We start from the raw sequence: 20,242 nt of genomic DNA, 5'->3' as shown, positions 1-20,242 counted from the left end.
TTACAGAGACTAACCGTTCAAAATTATATATAGGAAGGATTGAGGCTGTGGATTTGCCTGACGACATTCAAGGTAATTTCATGAGGAAGAAAATTAGTGAGAAACAAGAATACTTCTTTTTTCCTGATGTTGTAGACATGTGTGTGGTGTCAAAAGCACAAGTTTGGATGAAGGTGAAAGGAACTGATTTCTGACGAGGAAGTCATTGACATTATGTAATGTTAAGTGTTGTATTAAGTACTGAAGTTCAGAGATTTAATGGTTAATAAAACTGGTTGGTAATGTAAAAATACTAATTGGCATTAATTTATTTAAAGCTGAGGGAGTATAAATGCATTTTCCTTAGTAAAATGCTTGATAGATGTGTTTCACATGTTCCAATTCACCTCACCACATGTTTCAAATGCAAGTACTGTTCAAAATATGCAGTGTTCCAAATCACCTCAAGTCCTGCGGTGAAGAACGGGTATGGCAGAGCATTTTCATTCTTGTAACACATTGCTGTAGGAAGGACTAGAGATGCTGTATTTAAAATTTCAAAATTATAGTACAATATTTAGATGTTAATTTTCAGTAAAAACTTCATTTTCTGTCCCGATTCACCCCAAGTTATGGTGCTCATATTCACAATGACTACTACTACTACAACTACTACTACTACTACTACTACTATTTTGATAATTATATTGTAGTGCCCATGTAGAATATGTTGGATGCAAGAAAAGGCCCTAACTTTTACAGGTGAAATAAATGCATAAATAAATATTTCAATTGCCTATAGTGCAAGGCATCTAACTTTTAATACCCCTACTTGGCAAAGCACTGTTTACACACAGACATGAATTTTGCTGTAGGTTACTACTTGAAACATTCTTTTACCTAACAAAATGGTATAGTGTACATTTTGTGACAGCATTCAGTATCTCATAAACAGAAGACAGGAATCACATAACAGATGTCATTACCTAGATTAAAGCTTTTCACTATAAAATGGAGTACTGGTATGCATACACTGATTCTTCTTCACTTAGGTATGTCACAGAGTTTCGCACAAAATTGAATACAGTTCATCTCAATGGAAATAACTTACTAACAAGAAGAGATTACCAGTACTGGAAAATCGTAAAAGTAGGTAAGGGTTTAAGTGCTCCCTGTTGGAAACTTTAACTCAGCTTTTGTAACTGTACCATAAAATGCCTTGTATTATTTGATAATCCTTGATAATTTGCTTACAGTTGCTTCCAGGACACAGGACTTTATCGCTTGGCTAAAATGAAAGTAAAAAATAACATTCCCTTATCAGAATTCTGAAAAAGCCTGAAAGACTGGATTCTGTGGCCTGGAATAAACGGCAGTTGCCTTTATGTATTGTATCTGAACTGGCTAAAAATATTGTTAAAGAATTTTGAGGAGGAGGAGCAGATTAATGTTTAATGTCCCTTTGACAGTGAGGTCATTAGAGTCAGAGCACAAGCTCGGATTAGGGAAGGAAGGGGAAGGAAATCAGCTGTGCACGTTCATGGAAACCATCCTGGCATTTGCCTGAAGTGATTTAGGAAAATCACAGAAAACCTAAATGAGGATGGCTGGATGCAGGTTTGAACTGTTGTCCTTCTGAATGCGAGTCCAGTGTGCTAACCACTGCACAACCTCGTTTGGTCAAAGAATTCTGGGAGTGGCATCATATGACTGCAATTTTAATTACAGAGAACAAACATGGACTCAAATTAAGAAAGAAGTAATCTTAGGCATTAATGTCCCATTGATGTTAAAGTCATTAGAGATGGAGTAAAAGCTCCAATTGGGTAAAAATAAATAAACTGTATCCTTTTCAAAGGACCCATCCCAGAATTGGCCTTAAGTGATTCAGGAAACCCAGGGGAAAGTAAAATGTGAATGGCCGGACCGAGATTTTAAGTGCCATCCTGCTGAATGCGAGTCCAGTGACTTACCATTGTGGCCACTTGCTCGCTGACTCAAATTAAGGAATATCAGACACAGAACAATACAACACTTACTCACCAGACTGACATAACATCGTAAAACACTCAAACTATGTAATAATGAAATTGTGTGAGAATGAATGTGCAGTGGAATATACATTGACTACCATCAATTCATTATTTCTTTAAAATCTGACAGCTATTTAGTTGACACACAAAAGGACAACAAAAATGATAAATCATTTAAGTACAGTGCATTCATTGCTGATAAAGCCAATTATGCATAAAATTCATCTGTTTTATCAGTTTGCAACTATTTGTGATTATTAGCAAATTTGTTATTATGTGTTATTCGTTGTTCATCCTATGGGTGGTCTTCCTTTTCAATGAGTACTTGAGATATCACTATCCATGGAACAATGATTACACCTGCTACCCCAACTGCCATCACCACTATGATACCTTCCCGACTACTGACAAAGACCTTGAAAGTATGTTTACTTTCAATAAGCAACACACATGCAACTATAGATTGCATGGGCAAGTGGCATGCTATGTACTAGCTGCCAACACTACCTGCTGGCAAGGTCATCTGTCAACCACAAAGTTATTTTAATCAAGCTATATAATATCTTTTCATTGTAAACTATTAATTGTGCTTAACCACACAGATCGAACATGAACTTTCAATGGCTTGTTACAGAGTAGTGATGTAATTATGATTTATTCCATTTTCTAACCAAATTACCTTTGTATCCATGAAAATATCCTCACAACAGCAAAAAACTGCATAATATGCAATAATCAAAACATAAAACATGAAACACACAATACTGCAACAACCCTCAGATTTTACAACAGTACTGTGACGTGGTTACCATTACCGAAGGAACAGCCCACAGCATAACATCTATTTCATACTGTCAACACATACATAAGGTGCATATCAGCCAAGTCTTCATCAGTAAACCCATCCATGTTGCTATGTATCAGTGTTAACATATAACTAACCCTGCCATAACACAAACCTAAAAGAGATCTGAGCAGTACTGACAGCAAGCTTGAGGGCCAGGAGTAAAGTGTGCATTACTCCTGTCAGTATCAAGTACTGTGAGTCGCTTGGACAAGATTGTTTCCAAACAAGACACACCTCAATCACGGTGAACATCAATCAAAAATAGATAATTTTAAACTCACCATGGTTAGCACAGCTCCCCCTGTCGGAGGTTCGAGTCCTCCCTCGGGCATGGGTGTGCATGTTGTGCTCAGTGTGAGGTAGTTTAGGCTGGATTAAGTAGTGTGTAAGCCTTGGGACCAATGACCTCAGCAGTTTGGCCCCTGTACCACAAATTTCCAAATGTAAACTCGTCCATGAAAGCAAACACTTCGTAATTCTTGCTCTTGTTTTTGCAGGTCCTAAAACTATATTTTTCTGGTCGCCGTTCTTTAAGTGGGTAAGTATGAAATTGTAATTTTGACAGTTTTCACTTTTCTTGTTTGTTGTTAAATTAAACTTTGAATGACAGTTTCTTCAATGTCAGAAACCTACTTCACTCTTTCTTTTCAATGATGTGTTATTGGAATTAAGTGCAGATCATTTATAGTATGTACCTTGTGTCTACAGACTTACGTGTGATTGAATTTTCTTTTATTTCTTCTACTCCCAAGGAGAACACGAAAAGTGCCATAATCCAGTTTCCCAGAAAATTCACTTAGTGGAGGAGGACTCAGAGTAAGCGAACACATTTTGGCTTATCTGTAGACACTCAACCATTTCTGAAAAAATTACAGTCAAAGTTTTCGAGATACTTTACAGGACTTTTACAACACAATATCCTCAAACAAAATGGTGACACAACGGTTAGTGTTGCAGCTTCTTAATTTTGCACCTCGTGTTCGAAATCGAATTACTACCCTTTTTTTCTCATTTATATATCCATGTCTATAGAAGATTACTGCAGTTTATATTGATATAACATTATTCGTCTATCACTTGTATGTCAGATGACTGAATTACAAAAAGAATGAGAAAATTATTTGAAATTGTTTTCGGTGAAATTCCTGCAGTGTAACATAGTTCATGATCAACTGCAAGTGCCAGTTTTGCAAAAGTGATCCATTATGCATGGTTTGCTGCGAAATTATTGCCAATGCATGACATCTTCACAAACGGTAGCTACGTTTCTTTCCCGAGGGAGATTCCTACGAAGAAATGTCACTGTGGCAAACCTGTTTTTGTGCAATGCTTGTGGAATTTGGAATATCTGCATTCTGAATGTTTCCATTATCGGTACCATCCAAGGGAATGCATCAAATCTTCCTGAAGAATAAACATCTTTATAAAATGTAATAATATGAGAGTGGAATATGAGAATTTAAAAATACTGCAACCCATCAACATACCACACACACATATGCAATAACTGTGAGACACTTATTGTGAAATCCAATTGTAATTTTACAATTAATATAATGAATGCCCTTAGATCCCCTAATTTGATAAGAAACATTTGTGTAACAGCCAGCTAAGGGCATGTGTAGATAAATGAAAAGAATAAAAATAAAATAAATAAAAACAAAAATTAGTTTTTGAACATGGGATGCAAAATTAAAAAGCTGCAACCCTAACCACTGAACCATCATTTCCTCTGTGGATGTCTTGTGGTAGAAGGCCTATACCTTGAAAGCTTTGATAGTTGTTTATTGAGAAATGGTCATGTATCTACAGATAAGACGAGGCATGTGTTTGCATACTTTGACTCCTCTTCCACTGATCGGTGTTCCTGGGAAATTGGGTGATGACACTTGCCATGTTCTCCTCATCAGTAAACAAACTTAGAGCAACTCTAAAACTACAGATACATAATTTCTATATAGATTATGAAAAATTTAAATTGCTTACATACAGACTCCTGCAAAATAGGAATGAAAGTAGAGTAAAATACTAAATATAAGTTACGTTGTCATGTTTTGCAGGGGCTTGTAATTGCAGGCTTGAGTGACCTCCAGCGACCAGTAGAAACAATCAGTATATCACAGTCTTCTGCTTTGGCAGTCACAGGCATGATCTGGTCTCGATACTGCTTAGTTATTATCCCCAAGAACTATAGTCTGTGCAGTGTAAATGTCTTTGTCGCCCTGACAGGACTTTATTCTCTCTCAAGAGCTATAAGGTATGGTGATCCACTTTTTTTATTACTAATACTTATAAAAACCTTGTAATAAATTAACACAGACAAGATTACTATATTAAAACCGAATGGACTCTCATGAACTGTATTTGAACAACTACTAAATAAATGTTTAAATAACCATTACATCAGAATTACATTTTACTATAAAAGCTTTTAAAAATGGCCAATTACTTAGACATCAGTATCTATAATAGTCTTCTATTTAGATTTAGTTTATTTTTCATCACACTGTATACATATCAAAACTGTGACATAAATATGTAAACAAGCAATATCAGAATAAATGAATGTGTCAGGACAGGAAGAGTAATAGAAACAAATGTATTTGTACTATGGAAGGTGTGACATATTGACAAAAGCATGTTTATTGATGAGAAGGATAGGGAATACTCTCTCCACAAGAAAGAGAGGTTGTAAGAGACTGAATAAGAAACATTGGAGATGGCATAAAAGGCTGGGTAAGAGCTAGGAGGAAGGAATAAATCAGCTACCGGTATGTTCTTTTCAAAGGAACCATCTCAGAAACTGGTTACATCAGTTTAGAAAAATGTATTTCTTGACTAGTTTTGGAAAATTGTTTCCCAGAATTCCATGTATACAGCTCTCTGCAAGCACGTCTTCCCTGTAAATGTACCACTACATTTGTTACGCATTTGTGCAACACACTCATATTGATTAAATGAGCGTATAATGTAGAGTACAACTCTTCTCTGCATACCTGTTATCTTCTGCTAGTCAACCTGAAAGAGAGTCCCAGTCTGATGAACAATTGTCAGGAATTGGTATAAAAATGATTTTGTTAATGACTTTCTTCATTGCTGACAGCAGACATTAGTCTGGTAAATACTTTCCTCGTGGAGATATTTTTTGTGCCCATTCCACTTTAAAACACTTAACAGTTTTACTCATAGATGTTTCACAGCTTTGTCTTATTCCAGTAACCGAAGATCAATCACTAAGTCAAATGTTATTTGATTATTTTGTTTATTGATGCACATTATATTGCATTTACTTATGTTGAGGGTCAGACACAAATTTTTACACCAGGTGGTAATCACTTTGTCTTTCTATATTCATTTCAAATTTATAATGATGTCAACTTCTTGTACACAACTGTGATATAGCTGAACTGCTTCATAGAGCTACAAGTGATTTCTGTGCTATCATTAACAATGGTAGCATTATCAAACTACCTTGAAGTAGACCACATACTACTCTAGCTTCTGATGGCACCTCCCCATTACAAATTTTGTTATGGGTTCTGTTTTCTAGGAAGTCTTCACTCCAGTCAAACTTTTATTCAGATCTTTCATTTGCATGTATTTTGTTTGCTCAGTGATGGTATGGAACTGTATTTCAGGCTTTTTGGAAGCCAACAAACATGATGTCAACCCCAGCTGCTGTACCTACTGCTCTGTCCATCTCATTAATGATAAGAGCAAGCTGAGTTTCATATAGTCAATGATTACACAATCATTGTTGGTTTTGTAGTAGTAGTAGTAGTAGTAGTAGTAGTGTGGTGGTAGCATAGTCTGCAGATGAGCAATCACATGATAACAGAAATTCTGCAACATTTTGACTTCAATGAGATAGGTCTAATGTTAAAACTTGCTTACAGGTTATAACTGTGTTCAGGATTGGGACTTAAACCTAAGACTCTGTCATTTGCAGGCAAGTGCTCTGCCAACTGAGCAATCCAAGCAGAGCTAATGATATGCTCCTATCTTTATTTCTGCCAGTACCTCTCTCTCATTCTGATGGATTAATAAGTCTCCACAGCTGTCCTGTGCCCCTTCCTTTGTATTGCAATGACCTGCACCTTTTTAAGTAGTTCAGGATAGCCAGCACACCCTCCTCTGGCTAAACAGCTGGGGCAGATGCTGGGTGCCAGGATACAGAGGTATCACAGGGAACAAAACGGCAGATGTAGTGGCCGAGTAGGCATGTTTTGATCCTTGGTTACTTCAGTGCCCCATTGACCTGCATGTTCTTGTTTCGCTGATGAGGAACGTCATGTGTCAATGAATGGCTGGAAGTGACAGGCAATAAGCTCCATCTAGTAAAGCCTACAATGCAACAGTGGTGTATCTCCTTCCAGCCTCTCAACAGGATGAGGTTCTCCTTACATGTCATCACATATGCCACAACCCTGTAACGCATTTCTTGCTCTGGCGAGAGGGCCCTCCAACGTGCAGTGCTTGTGGTGTACAGATAACGGTGCTCCACGTTTTTAAACTGTGTTTAATTTTCTAACCAAAGAGTGGATTTGCCGACAGGTTTGCCCTCTATTTTAGGTAATGTTCATGTGAATGTGGTTTAAGATTTTGTGATCTGTCCAACTTGTTTCCTAAGATTTTTGGTAGATATTCTTAATGTGTCAATAGGGTGACTGGCTTACCCACGTTTTTTGTAAGTGGTCAGCCAGTTACATTTCTCTGTGCCTTTCTTTTAGGTCTTTTACAATTTTACTTCTGTTTTAATTATAGGTGTAGCACCTTTCACCATTTATCAGTTGTCTTCCGGCATGTTAGATACAGTGATTGTGTGACTCAACACAAGTGAGATGGGAGTGAGTGAATGAGTGTCATTTTATGGATTTACTCCTCATTGTGTGCAACGATTTTAGAGACTTAAACCACAATTGTTTGTTTCCATGAGGGTAAGGGTGCTGATAACCTCACTGTTGAGTGCTCATGGGCTCCAAACCACACACCTACACCGTTTTCCCAGTCATGCTCCACTTCCAGCAATATACACCACTTGTCAATAAAAATTCCGAGACTTATTTTATTACTGGTGTATAAGCGACATCAGCACAGTAACTATGGTAGCTGCTTGAGCTAACAACTGTAAACAGCAGATGTGGATTTGACCAGTTAGTTGTGAGGTTGTGGAAGTGGGCATGAGACCATAGTGTGTCAATGTCAAGTCAAATTGCAATGACACAACAGACTGAACATCTAGAAATCAGGTGTTCTATGCCTACTACAACTTGACTGAAATGAACAATGTGGACTGTTCTTTTTTAGAAAATATCACCACAGATATTGAGACTTGGAGATATCAATGCAAACCTATTACAAAATGACTAAGTGCAGACTGGGTCTCTAACAGTTTCTTAAGACCTAAGTAAATGCGAACGTGATGTGCGAGTTGAACACCACCTCAAAGGAGGACTTTTCTGACAGTTTCACAAGATTGTATGAACATTCTGTGTGCTGTACTGAAGTATGGGAAGCCTCTGTATAGCACCTGCAGCATTAAAACCACTATATTTACTGTTCTCTACTTTTTATCAATCCAGTCTCAAAATGTTTTGGACTGATGGAGCAAGGTAAACTGTTGAAGAAGAGGGGGTCAAGTTCTACCACATATTTGATAAAGAATTCAATGGACAGCCCATCAGGTCTAGTCATATTTCCTCTATCAAGACACATGAGCCAATTTTCAATTATATTCTCATATATTTCTCTATCTGTTATTTTCACATCTGTACAGCCACTGAAAGCAGGAACTATATTGTTTTCTTTCATCTGTCACACATGTTAGTATCACTAAAGGTGTCACAAATGGATCTTCCTGAACCGTATGCCTGTAACCCGCTGTAGGGAAAGCTAAATTTGGTACAGCTGTGTGGTCATGGGTACAGATACGGGTGGGGGTTAATCTCCATGTGCACCTCTCATATTGCCTCTTAAAGATCAACAGATCAGAGTCCAATGGACTGACAAAAGAGGTTCATGTTAATTATTTTTTACAGCAACAATAGCAACAAACGCTGAGACTATTTTCAATTTCTCTGCACAGTCAGTATAAGAAAGTTTCACACCAGGATAATAATTATAATATGGATCATCAGAAATGGGGTACAGTAGAGATAGTTGCAGCTCCAGTAATTAAACACAAATTAATAGTAATTGTAGTAATGGAGAAACTCTCTGGATTGAGGGAAGTGAACTACTAATCTAGAATTAAGATTCATGTGGGAATAAGTCTTAAAGGTATGACTGTTTTGTGTTTCATTACAACAGTGTTTTGTAATCTGTGTTATTAATCAGAAATATGACTTTCAGTAACTCATTTGTACTTGTGCCATGTTTCATGTGCATTTCCTTTTACATTTGAGTTTTTCATGTGACAGCTCTTACAGCTTTTTAAATAAAAACAAACAATATTAACGTTCTACATCTTTATCCTTCATGTCTACATATTCATTTCTCAACAGTCACCTGGACGATGAACATATTTCTCCCAATGAGAGACAAGTTTAATAATACCATCACTATAGAATGATTGACTTTGTAGCTGGAGCCACAACCTCACTTCTGTTTGCCTTGAAGGTGTTCTTCAAGTTTTGGAAATCGGATGGGGCCAAGTTGGGACTGTATGAAAGATGATCAATCACAGCAAACCTATGGCATTGGATTGTTTCAGATGTCGTCATGCTCATGTGTAGTCTGCCATCATCACAGCAAAGGAAGGGGTGCTCTGTGGGTAGCCAAATCTTCAAAGTAGGAACTCAATTACAGCACACTATTTCTCAGATACTGACATAGTTACATTACGCACCACCTTATTACATGCTATGATTTGGAGTTATCAAGTAGTAGAGGGCTGCAAATATCTAGACATGAAGAATGGAGATGTAGGATGTTGGTAATTTAAAAGTTTTACGAGTTTTGACATAAGAAAACTCAGAATGAAGCAATACTTTTCAGCACACCCTCATATTTGTCTGGCTTCCCTAAGAGTTTTATAATTCGTTTACACTTACTTTACATTGTTCCCTGTCAAAGACAGATATTGTCACAAGGAAGGTAAGTTCGTCTGACATGTTATCAACCTATACATGAAAGGTAATAAAAGTGTCAGGTCAACCGGATGCAGATTCAGGCGGGTATCAGCTTTGTTTTAGCCATATGAACCATCCTTAATCCTTATATTCACATCAAGTCAATTAATGAAACTATATCCGGATATCAGGCACATGAATGCAATGTCTTAACCACTGGTTAGTTCTTCAATAACTACAGAAACACAAAGCACAAGAGGTGAAAAGAGTCACATGTAGGAGAAATACCTTAACATAGTACTGTTAAAGTGGATGATTCTTTCAGCTGACATCATGCTATGAGACGCACTAGTTGTAGCATAGTTGCTGGTAGCCCTACCAACTTGAACAGGTATTAGCTGATGTTCTGCAAATTCGAGTGTGGAACTTTACACATTAAAATATTGTATGGAATTGGGAGGAACCAATGGTATTGTTACAAGCAAGAAGGTGAGTTACAGAATGAGTTATTAGACGTACTGCAATTGTGGAAATATTCTTCCAAGAATTAAAATGAAGCTATTGACACCCATCAGCGTACATGTTTAGATGTCCATATTACAAGCTGATGATTAATAGTACGTAGGGATTATGTGAGGAAATGACAAATCATTAAAAGTAACTGGAAAGGGGATTAAAATCTGACAGTCAAGGATGAGTGGATTGCTACAGTTGGGGAATGAAAGGACACCACAACTGCTACACAATGTGGACTACCAAAAAAGAAACCTGAGAAAATAGAGACTGCTGGAGTTCTGAATTATGTTTCTACTGCTTTTAGCAAAGATCCACTTCAGGAACCATAAGGGAGGTGATACAGATGTGGAGTAAGTGTAAACAAACAAAGAAAAAGATAAAGAAAACAGTCTAAAGGATAACAGAAACTTCCTACAAGCTGGAATAGGATAAAAACCTTGGAGAAAGTTAAACAACTGCTGTATTAAGTAAGTAAAAGTTGGATGATCAAGGGAGCTTTCATAAGCTTGACACAGTTGAACACAATTGAGATGTGGGACTGAAGTTCCTTACAAGATCATCCTTATACATTGATCAGCCAGAACATTATGACCATCTACCTAATAGCCGATATTTCCACCCTTGGCAGGAATAGTAGAGGCAATGCATCATGGCATGGATGCAATGAGGCCTTGGCATGTTGCCGGCAACACATCTGCACACACAAGTCACCTGATTCCCGTAAAATCTCTGGGGAGAGAGCGAAGAGCTCTAACGCCACACTCAACCACATCCCAGATGCGTTTGATTGGGTTCAGATCTGCCAAATTGGGGGCCAGCACATCAACTGGAACTAACCACTGTGGTCCTGAAACCAGTCCATCACACTCCTGGTCTTATGACATGGCACATTATCCTCATGAAAAATGCCACTGCCATTGGGAAACATGATCTTCTTGGATGGTTGTATGTGGTCTGCAACCAGTGTAGAGTACTCCTTTGCCATCATTGTGCTTTGCAAGACCTCCACTGGACTCATGGTCATGGGAATGTTGTCCAGGGCATAATGAAGCCACCATCAGCTTGTCTCTGTCCTGCAGTACAGGCATCGAGGAGCTCCTCCCGATTCACACTGTCCCATCAGCATAATGAAGAAGGTATTGGGATTCAGTAGTACTTGCCAATGTTGTGGAATTAATATTGGCACATGTATGGGTTGTCAGCTGCAGAGGCCCATCAGCAGGAGTCTTCAGTGCACTGTGTGTTCAGACACACTTGTACTTTGTTCTGCATTAAATTCTAATGTTGGTTCCACCACAGTTCACCACCTGTCCTGTTTTACCAGTCTGCCTGGCCTACGACATCCGACATATGTGATGAGGGGTGGCCGCCCAACTCCATAATGTCTGGATGTGGTTTCACCTTGGTTTTGCCACATGTTGAAGACACTCACCACAGCCTTCTCAAATACCCAACAAGTCGTGCATCTTGTGAAATGCTCATGCCAAGCCTCTGGGCTAACACAATCTGCCCTCGGTCAAACTATGATAGATTTCCTGCCTTCCCCATTCTACACATGGACAGCACGCTCACTGACGCTACATGCACTGTGCGCATGTCTGACTAGCAGTCATTCCTCACCATGTGACACTGCTATCACCTGGATGGGTTTATAATGATAGGTCAGTGGTTGTAATGTTATGGCTGATCAGTGTAAAAAAAAAAAAAAAAACATTCTCAAGTTTACTTAATGTGAGCGATCTGCTTACAATTTCGAACTTTTAAAGAAAAATCCTTCATCATCTCTGTCTCAAACAACTGACTGTTATGGCTTGTGTTGTGCTAACCATTAAAAGCCCATAGAACATGAATGTACAGAAGTGAACAGACCATTGGGCAAAATCCAGAGATGAAGGGAACTATAAGTACTCTAAATGTGGTGCTACAGAAACTCTTTGACAAATTAAGTGGTAAGATATAGTGCATAATGTCAGAACAGATAGGCAAAAAATTAAGTTTGTGGAGAACGGACAAGTTCAAGGAATAACAACAGTTAATTTGGCCCTGTATAGACCAAGAAAGACAATCAAAAGATTAGGATATGCCAACCAAATTCTTCAGGATGTTAATTTAGCAGACATAGAAAGATGGAATTCCATGTAACTGTGTGTGCAGTATGACAGAGTGTAGAAACTTATTTTTCCTTTTCCAGGTACCAGCTCCAACTAAAGGAAAAGGGAAACAATGGAAGGACGCAAGAACAAAAAATGCTTTTATGAAAGAAGTTTTTGTGTGTGTACATATGGAAGGAGTGGACTACTAATTTATTTGGCTACGTATATAGCAGAGGCATCAGCAAAATAAAAGATTAATGACACTGTATAGTAATCCTTTTACTTGGTTTAGGGTACATTCCATAGTAACCATGCATATGTCACCTCAGAAATCCACTTCCCAGCCTTAAAAAATAATAGCAACTGCTGCATGATGAAACTGTTTGTAATTTAAAGAGTTGACTTCTTGTAGATAAAGCTATTACTTTTACTACAGCTATTAACAATGTTAATTTACATTATTTAAATGCAGAATTTGCTCAAATTAGAAAAGAAGACTGACATTAATTTAGTGTATATAAGTCTGCATTAGAATATAAATATTTAGATGTTATATGTTGTATTGAAATGTAAAAATATATGGAAGTAACATTTCTAAAATGTTCATGAAATTGAAAATAAAGTATGATTGTATATTTTGTGAGTACAAATCTTAACTTTACCTCATTTACTTAAAGAGAATTACTGTATGTTGAACTTCTGTACCACAGAATTACTTAACAGACAAACTGCAGTCCATATGAACAGTAAAAAATGTTTATTATTTGTATGTACCTATTAGTAGAGAGAGATGTCTTAATAAATATGTATATGCCTTAATAAATGAAAATTTGCAACCATATAGGATACAATCACATTTCTGAAATGTTACTGGATACGTCAATTTAGTTTGAACTGTATAGTACACACACTGGCTGACAAAATAAAGTGAAGCATGCAGAGGAGGAGGAGAAGGAAGAAGAAGAAGAAATTAAATGAAGCTTCAGGGTTCATACGGTATTTACAACACACACACACACACACACACACACACACACACACACACACACACACACACACACACACACACACACACACGTGCTATGAGTGGATGAGCATTGTCCCACTAAAAAATGGCACCATGATGAAGTTGCATGACAGGTAACACACGAGGAGACAGGATGTCTGCTACGTATATTTGTACCATCAGAGGTCCCTCAATCAGTACCAGCTGTGACCTAAAGTCATACCCAAATGCTTCCCACACCTTGAGGTCAGGAGTAACACCACTGTCCCTCTCCAAAATATTGGAAAAATGTGACCTCTCCCCAGGAAGCCACCATACTTGTTGACAATGGTCATCTGGGGCACTGCAGAACTGTAATCATTGTGGAACACATTGAGATACCATTCATCAGCAGTCAATGCTTCCCGGTCATGGCACCACTCCAAACAGAGCCGTTTGTGTTGTGGTACCAACGGCAGCATATTCATGGGATGGTAATTGCCTAGTCCGGCTGCTGCTAGCCTCTGATGAAAGGTGAGGGATGACACAGAACATTGCATGCGGCCTACAACTTGTTCCTGAATGGCAGGTGCAGATATGAAGGACAATGTGCTTGTTGCACAATACAGGAATCCTCCTCTGTGCTGGTCAGACGTGGTCGACCACAACCTTGATGCGATGTTTATCCTCACATTTCCATGCAGTCCAACATCATACTTCTGCCACATTAGAGTGCTTCACAAATCTGTATCTTGGATTCGATCAGCCAGCCAAATTGATACCCACAATGAGGCTCCAATTCGAACTGTGTCAGGTGTTGATAATGTTGTCTTACCTGAGTATGCAGCATCTCTGTGTCCTTCACAGTGGTCACTCAATATCTGATGATGTCCACATCCCTTATATACGCTACGAGGCCTGATAACAGCAAAACATATTAATGACACTAATGCACTCTGGTGGTTGTTCTGCCAGTCATAGAATTTCTACTCAGTCATTTCTGTCACCACCCATAGTGTGTATGTGACAAAGTTACATTGACATCTGACCGTGTCTTCTAGACACTTCTCCTTTTTTTCAGACAGCATATTTAACTTTAATCATTTTTTCTAACTAACTTTGTAGAGTCAGTTTCTATAGTTACAACTGTTCTGTTACTATGAAGCTCACTTGACTGTTGCTACCTGCCATTAACCCTTTCAGGGGCAAAATATTAAAAAAAAATCATTTTTAAATTTTCCTTGTTTTTATTGTATTAATTTTCATACAGTGAGAGAGAAAAATGTAAAAATTAAATGAAATATACATAAACTGAACACATACAGGGTGGTTTCAAATGGAGCCACTGCCCGCTAAATGTCATCACTTTTGATGATACAGTAAACAGCAATTCCTTTCTGCAGATAAGCATAAGGCTACCTGGCAGTGACTACACGTCCATCTGCTTCTGTGGGGTTCTTTCTTTGTGCTGCAATGCACACAGCACCTTGAGGTTCCATATTTTGGCAGATGTTTTGCTATCAGTATACATTTATCATGGGGAACAACAGTTTTGAATTTTTTTGCAGATGGTTCTGACCGTGTACTGGGATGGCCAGGACTATCTTTGAAGACATAACTGCCTACCAGGCCTGTGGCAACACGTCTTCGAAAATCCTTTAGCACTTGCTTCGCTGTTGGATTACATAATCGAAACAGAATAAATGCATTTCCAATAGAAATATCAACTGTTCACCAAAATAACTTAGGCACCACCTTCATGATTTCCTGTCTATTGCATAAAAACTGTTCATCATATCTGCCTTATCGACACATCCCATATTTGCATTACATGATTTCACTATTTTTGGGCAAGGTACCTTTGTGATTTTTCCATCCTTTCTTTACGGCTAACTTCTTCAACACATACAGGCGAATCAATTGTAGACAGCAACATGACTGCATGTTTGTCTTTCCATTTGATGCATGCAATGCCATCAGAATGAACTGACCAGTCAAACTCTCCTCTTTGCAACTCTTTGTCTGTTTTTAGCGTAGGAAGTCCTTTTCTGTGTGATCTAATTGTTCCACAGGCAAAATGTCCGTCATCTTTCAGCTTCTGTAAATGTGAGACACTGGTAAAAAAACTGTCGAAGTATATGTGGTATCCCTTTCCTTCCAAGCCTTTACGCATATCTCTCACAATTCTCTCTCCTAAGGATTTTTCCACTATGCCTTCAACTTTTCCAGTATGTATCTGAAAATCACAAATATATCCAAGCTTATCAGCTCAGACCCAGATTTTGTATCCCCTCTTGATTGCCTTTGGGGGCATATATTGTTTGAATGCGATTCGTCCTTTGAACTTCACCACGCATTCATCTATAGCTTGCTCCTTAGTAGGTGCATAGAATTCTTTGAAGATTATCAGTATCTGATTGATTAGTGGACGGATTTTATACAATTTGTCATAATTTCTGCTCTCCCTTGAAGGCATAACAGTGATGTCATTTATGTGAATGTGTGTCAATATCCAGCTGAACCTTTTTACCGACATTAGTGAGGAAATGTACTCATCTCAAAGTTCCTTATGGGATGACCAGCAATCAAGATAATAACAAGGTTTCTTGATTCCCATTAGAATGTTTATAGCCAAAAATACTTTTAGTTCTGCTTTAGAAAGAGGCCTGAAATTGCCACCTTTCTGTGTTTTGTACAGGTTAGACTGGAAAACTATGTGTTCTAACATAGTGTCACAAAACAGACACAAAAAAATCTACTGGTTGCTTACCTTCACTGTCATTTTTAAGTTTTCCTCATACACCAGCTTCCTCTGAAAAATTGGCGGCAAAGTTTACTGCACTGACATCCTTTCTCCATGAAAAATTTGCAATGGAAGACAGTGGCAAATCGTCATTAGTGCTGAAACTATCATCACTGTCATTGTCAAAATGGTCCTCGCTCTCACTTTCCGAAATAATTTGAGATAAAACAGGTGTTTTCATTCGCAAATCCAGATCACTGTCTTCAGCTAGCACATCACTTTCACTGACACTGCTAGTGTCAATCTGTGAGTCGGGATCTGAAGGAATATCTATGAAAACGCACTCCAGAATTTCCTCATCCTTTAGTCTGTGAGAATACATCACGTGAAACTGGAAAAAAAAATTCGTCACACCTACTAATGCTGCCGTTACAGGAGAAGTGGTTTCAAATGGAACCACCACAACATTCACGGAAATAAATGCATTATTTTGGTTATTATTGCAGTACATATAGTATTAATGTAAACAGAACAGTATTCTGCATTTAATACATGCATAAAAGTTACCTAATACAGAAGAATACAGTCACAATTTGAGAACAAAGACGTTCACGCACAGTGTACAAAAATGGCTATCCAACGCACCTCACTACTTGCTAATATTTACAGATTTCAAAGCGGTTCCAGTGGCAGCCGCTAGAGGGCAGGACCAACTAGGCTGCTGAATGTTGTCCCCATATGTAGCCACTGCCCTTTTGCCACAAAATGAGAAAATTGCAGGTGGTTTCAAACGGAACCACTTCCCCTGAAAAGGTTAAAGTTATCCGTTACTTAAACAAAAGTCTCTGGATATCACTGAAGACCTGAGTCATTTCCCCCAAGTTGTTGTTCATCCAAAATTTGCTGCAAGACTTGCATGTTTACTGCATGCAAAAAGACTTCATGAGATACATTTTTTGTATTTACTACGTTACTGACCTGTTTCTGATAATTTAGTACTGATTTTAGATATGTTGCCTGCTGCTTACCTAGTATGCATGTTCCACTGCCAGTCCAGGCCACGGCACCAGCTTCAAGGCTCTGCTGTAGCTGCTGCCGGCCTACTGGCAGTCAGTATGTTAACTGACATAGGACCTCACAACAGAAGAATGGGTAACCAAAAATTTTAATCTCCTATAGTTTCTTTCAAGTTGTTCTAACATATTTATTTCAGTCATTAAATTAATGAAGTGTGTGAGTCTTTACTAGGTGTTCGTAGTAATACTTGCTCCTTTTCGTGATTTTATCATTTTACAAGAAGAATCCAAATCATTCAGCAATGTACACTTACATGTAGAGAAAATGTTATACCTTCAAAATTAACGCTATTTTTTTGTGAAGCAGCAATAGCATATTAGGAATTTCAAATGTTGTTTTATCCAGCTTGACTTTATTTTCTGGTATACTGAATGTTACATACATGTAGGATACCACTCATTGTGTTCACACCATTTCATAAGCCATTCATGCTCACGGCTAATTCTAAATGTTAAGCACAAAACTTACAGTGCACTGTCTGAGTTTGGGTTTGGCAAATCCAAGGTTCTTGAGGTGTATCCTGGCCAGCACTGTCAGTTCTATACAATCGTAAGACTCCAATTTTGGCCATTGTCTCATGTATTGTAATTGCATCAATCATTAAGAGACGTCAAAGAAAAAAACATTAAAAAGTTTCCACCATAAGGCGAGATACACAACAGAAGTACATGTACAATGATGATAAACACTCAATAATGAGCAGCTTGTGGTCAAGAAGCTGCAGAGTAAGAGACCAAGTTTAAAAAGTTGCTGCTGGGTAAGTACTGCACTAGTAAAAAACACCTGCCTGTATTTTATTAAGCTGAGCACCCTGAATTTATTAAGACAATATTAATCTGCAGGACAGTGGTTTCATGCACTCCTCTTTAATGCCAGTGGTATGGTCAAGATAACTGGCACATACGGTTCACACACGTGGGTAAATGTGCTCCAACTTACACACAACATTTTCTAAAGATTTCCTGGCGATATATTGTTCCAACAACTTTAGGAATGTAGCTGCACATGATTACTTAGTCTTCTAATATTTTAGCTACAATTTGTATAGCCCTTGTCAATGAGCATTGTTGACAGATTACAAGTGTGATGCCACTGTCTGTTTATTCGTAGTGATGCCGGCATGGCTAAACAAAGAAGTTGCAGACAAGGTAGACAAAACTTAAGTTAAAACACGAGAATATGGGGTGGAAGATGCAACTCCAAACTAATTATATGTGAGGTGGATGCTCATTTAAACTATCTGTCAGTACATAATCAGAATGAAAATTCCTCCACTGCTTTTTATGGCCTATTAGGGGCAACATGGTAAACACCCATTTTCAAAAAATATTAAGAAGTGAAAGATTAGTACGATTTTTCAAGGGCCAAAGCGAAACTGCAGACATGTCATGATATTTTGCGTTGCCAGGTTGAGGAATAGGAATCTCAACTCTACTCCCCACCCCCCAACAATGTGAGTTATGTAGCTACTGTCATCACATCTGGAAATATAATGGATCCAAAACTGATGCAATATCAAAATAACATTGTTACACTGTAGAGATGAGTTTGTCATTTGGACACTGAGGCATCCATAAAAGCATCCCAGTGGGTCAGTAGAATCATTTACATCAGTATCAGTTGTAGTCTCTACTTGTGGAAGCCAACACAGCAATTTTCTTCATGTGTTACATTTTGTATCTGCTGAGGTAGTGCTAACAAGAGTTTCAAAGTTGAATTCAGTAAATAAATAAATAAAAAAAAATAAAAAAAAATTGTCAGAAAGATACATTATGCTTTAGATCAGAGGAGTAGAGGTGAATTATATTCTTTGAACCTACAAAGTATTCAAGTCTGAACTACGCCTTGTGCATCCACAAAGTACATGAACAGAATTAAGGGCAGTCTTCTGTAGCGGCATACATTGATTAAAATGCATGCTTGGGCTTCACAGTACATGGAACTGAAACTATATAATTAATTAACATCTAAAAGAAAAATGTAATGTGAAGTAGATTCTCCAAAATAAAAATGCAGGATGAACTGATAATATGAGCATGATGGCTGGTGGAACTTTATTTTATTCATTATTACACAAAGAAAATAAGTCAGTTGTGAAAAAGGGAAAGGAGCTGCATCACTGAAATATGTAAACAGTCTGCAAGCTAGCAACATGTAAAATTACCTGCTCAATCAGATTCAGTCGAAAATATACATCTCTCATAAAGTCTTATGACATCCTGATGTGGTACAGAGAATAGGGAAGGTCTCAACTTACATGGTAACAAAAATCAAAAGAAATCCTGTTGACATGAAGTTGAACCACCTTTTGCTCCACACAGTTCAACAGGTCTATGTGGCATGGACTCAACAAGTCATTAGAAGTACCCTGCAGAAATATTGAGCCATGCTGCCTTTACAGCCACCCATAACTGTGAAAGTGTAGCGGGTGCAAGATTTTTGTGCATAAACTGACCTCTCGGTTATGTCTTATAAATTTTCAATGGGATTCATGTTGGATGGCCTGTATGGCCAAATCATTCATTTGAATTGTCCAGAGCGTTATTCAAACCAATCACGAACAGTTGTAGCTTAGTGTCACATCACAATGTTATCCCTAAAACTTACATCACTGTTTGAGAACATTAAGTCCATTAATGGCTGCAAATGGACTACTTGGAGAAAGCAGGGTTTCACTGTACAAGGAATGTACTGGGTCCTGTGGTCCAACTGAGTCAATCATTGACTGGAAAATGTACTCATTCCCAGTCAATGAATGGCTCAGTTGTACTGGAGGACCAAGTACATTCCATGTACAGCGAAACGTCACTATTACAGTTTTCATGGGACTTCAAACAATGATGTAAAATGCAGGAAAATGTAAAATAGGGAAATATCATTTTAAGTTGTAAAAGTTACG

At 38.0% G+C, this 20,242-nt stretch overlaps 1 protein-coding gene across 1 annotated transcript in view; it reads left to right on the top strand.

The window, feature by feature from the left end:
- The window catches only part of LOC126183606 (mitochondrial pyruvate carrier 2-like), a 63,444-nt gene extending 50,243 nt beyond the window's left edge, over positions 1–13,201 (top strand). Inside the window, exons 2-4 of the mRNA XM_049925717.1 lie at positions 3,357–3,397; positions 4,920–5,116; positions 12,637–13,201. Of these exons, the coding sequence (XP_049781674.1) occupies positions 3,357–3,397; positions 4,920–5,116; positions 12,637–12,703 (305 nt within the window). The 3' untranslated portion in view covers positions 12,704–13,201. The remainder of the gene's footprint in view (positions 1–3,356; positions 3,398–4,919; positions 5,117–12,636) is intronic.
- The last annotated feature ends 7,041 nt before the right edge of the window (positions 13,202–20,242 follow it).

This window comes from Schistocerca cancellata, chromosome 4, assembly GCF_023864275.1.
Source record: "Schistocerca cancellata isolate TAMUIC-IGC-003103 chromosome 4, iqSchCanc2.1, whole genome shotgun sequence".
NCBI classification, from domain to species: Eukaryota; Metazoa; Arthropoda; class Insecta; order Orthoptera; family Acrididae; genus Schistocerca; species Schistocerca cancellata.
The sequence above is the reverse complement of the archived record's forward strand: the minus strand, read 5'-3'. Positions and strand labels throughout refer to the sequence as shown.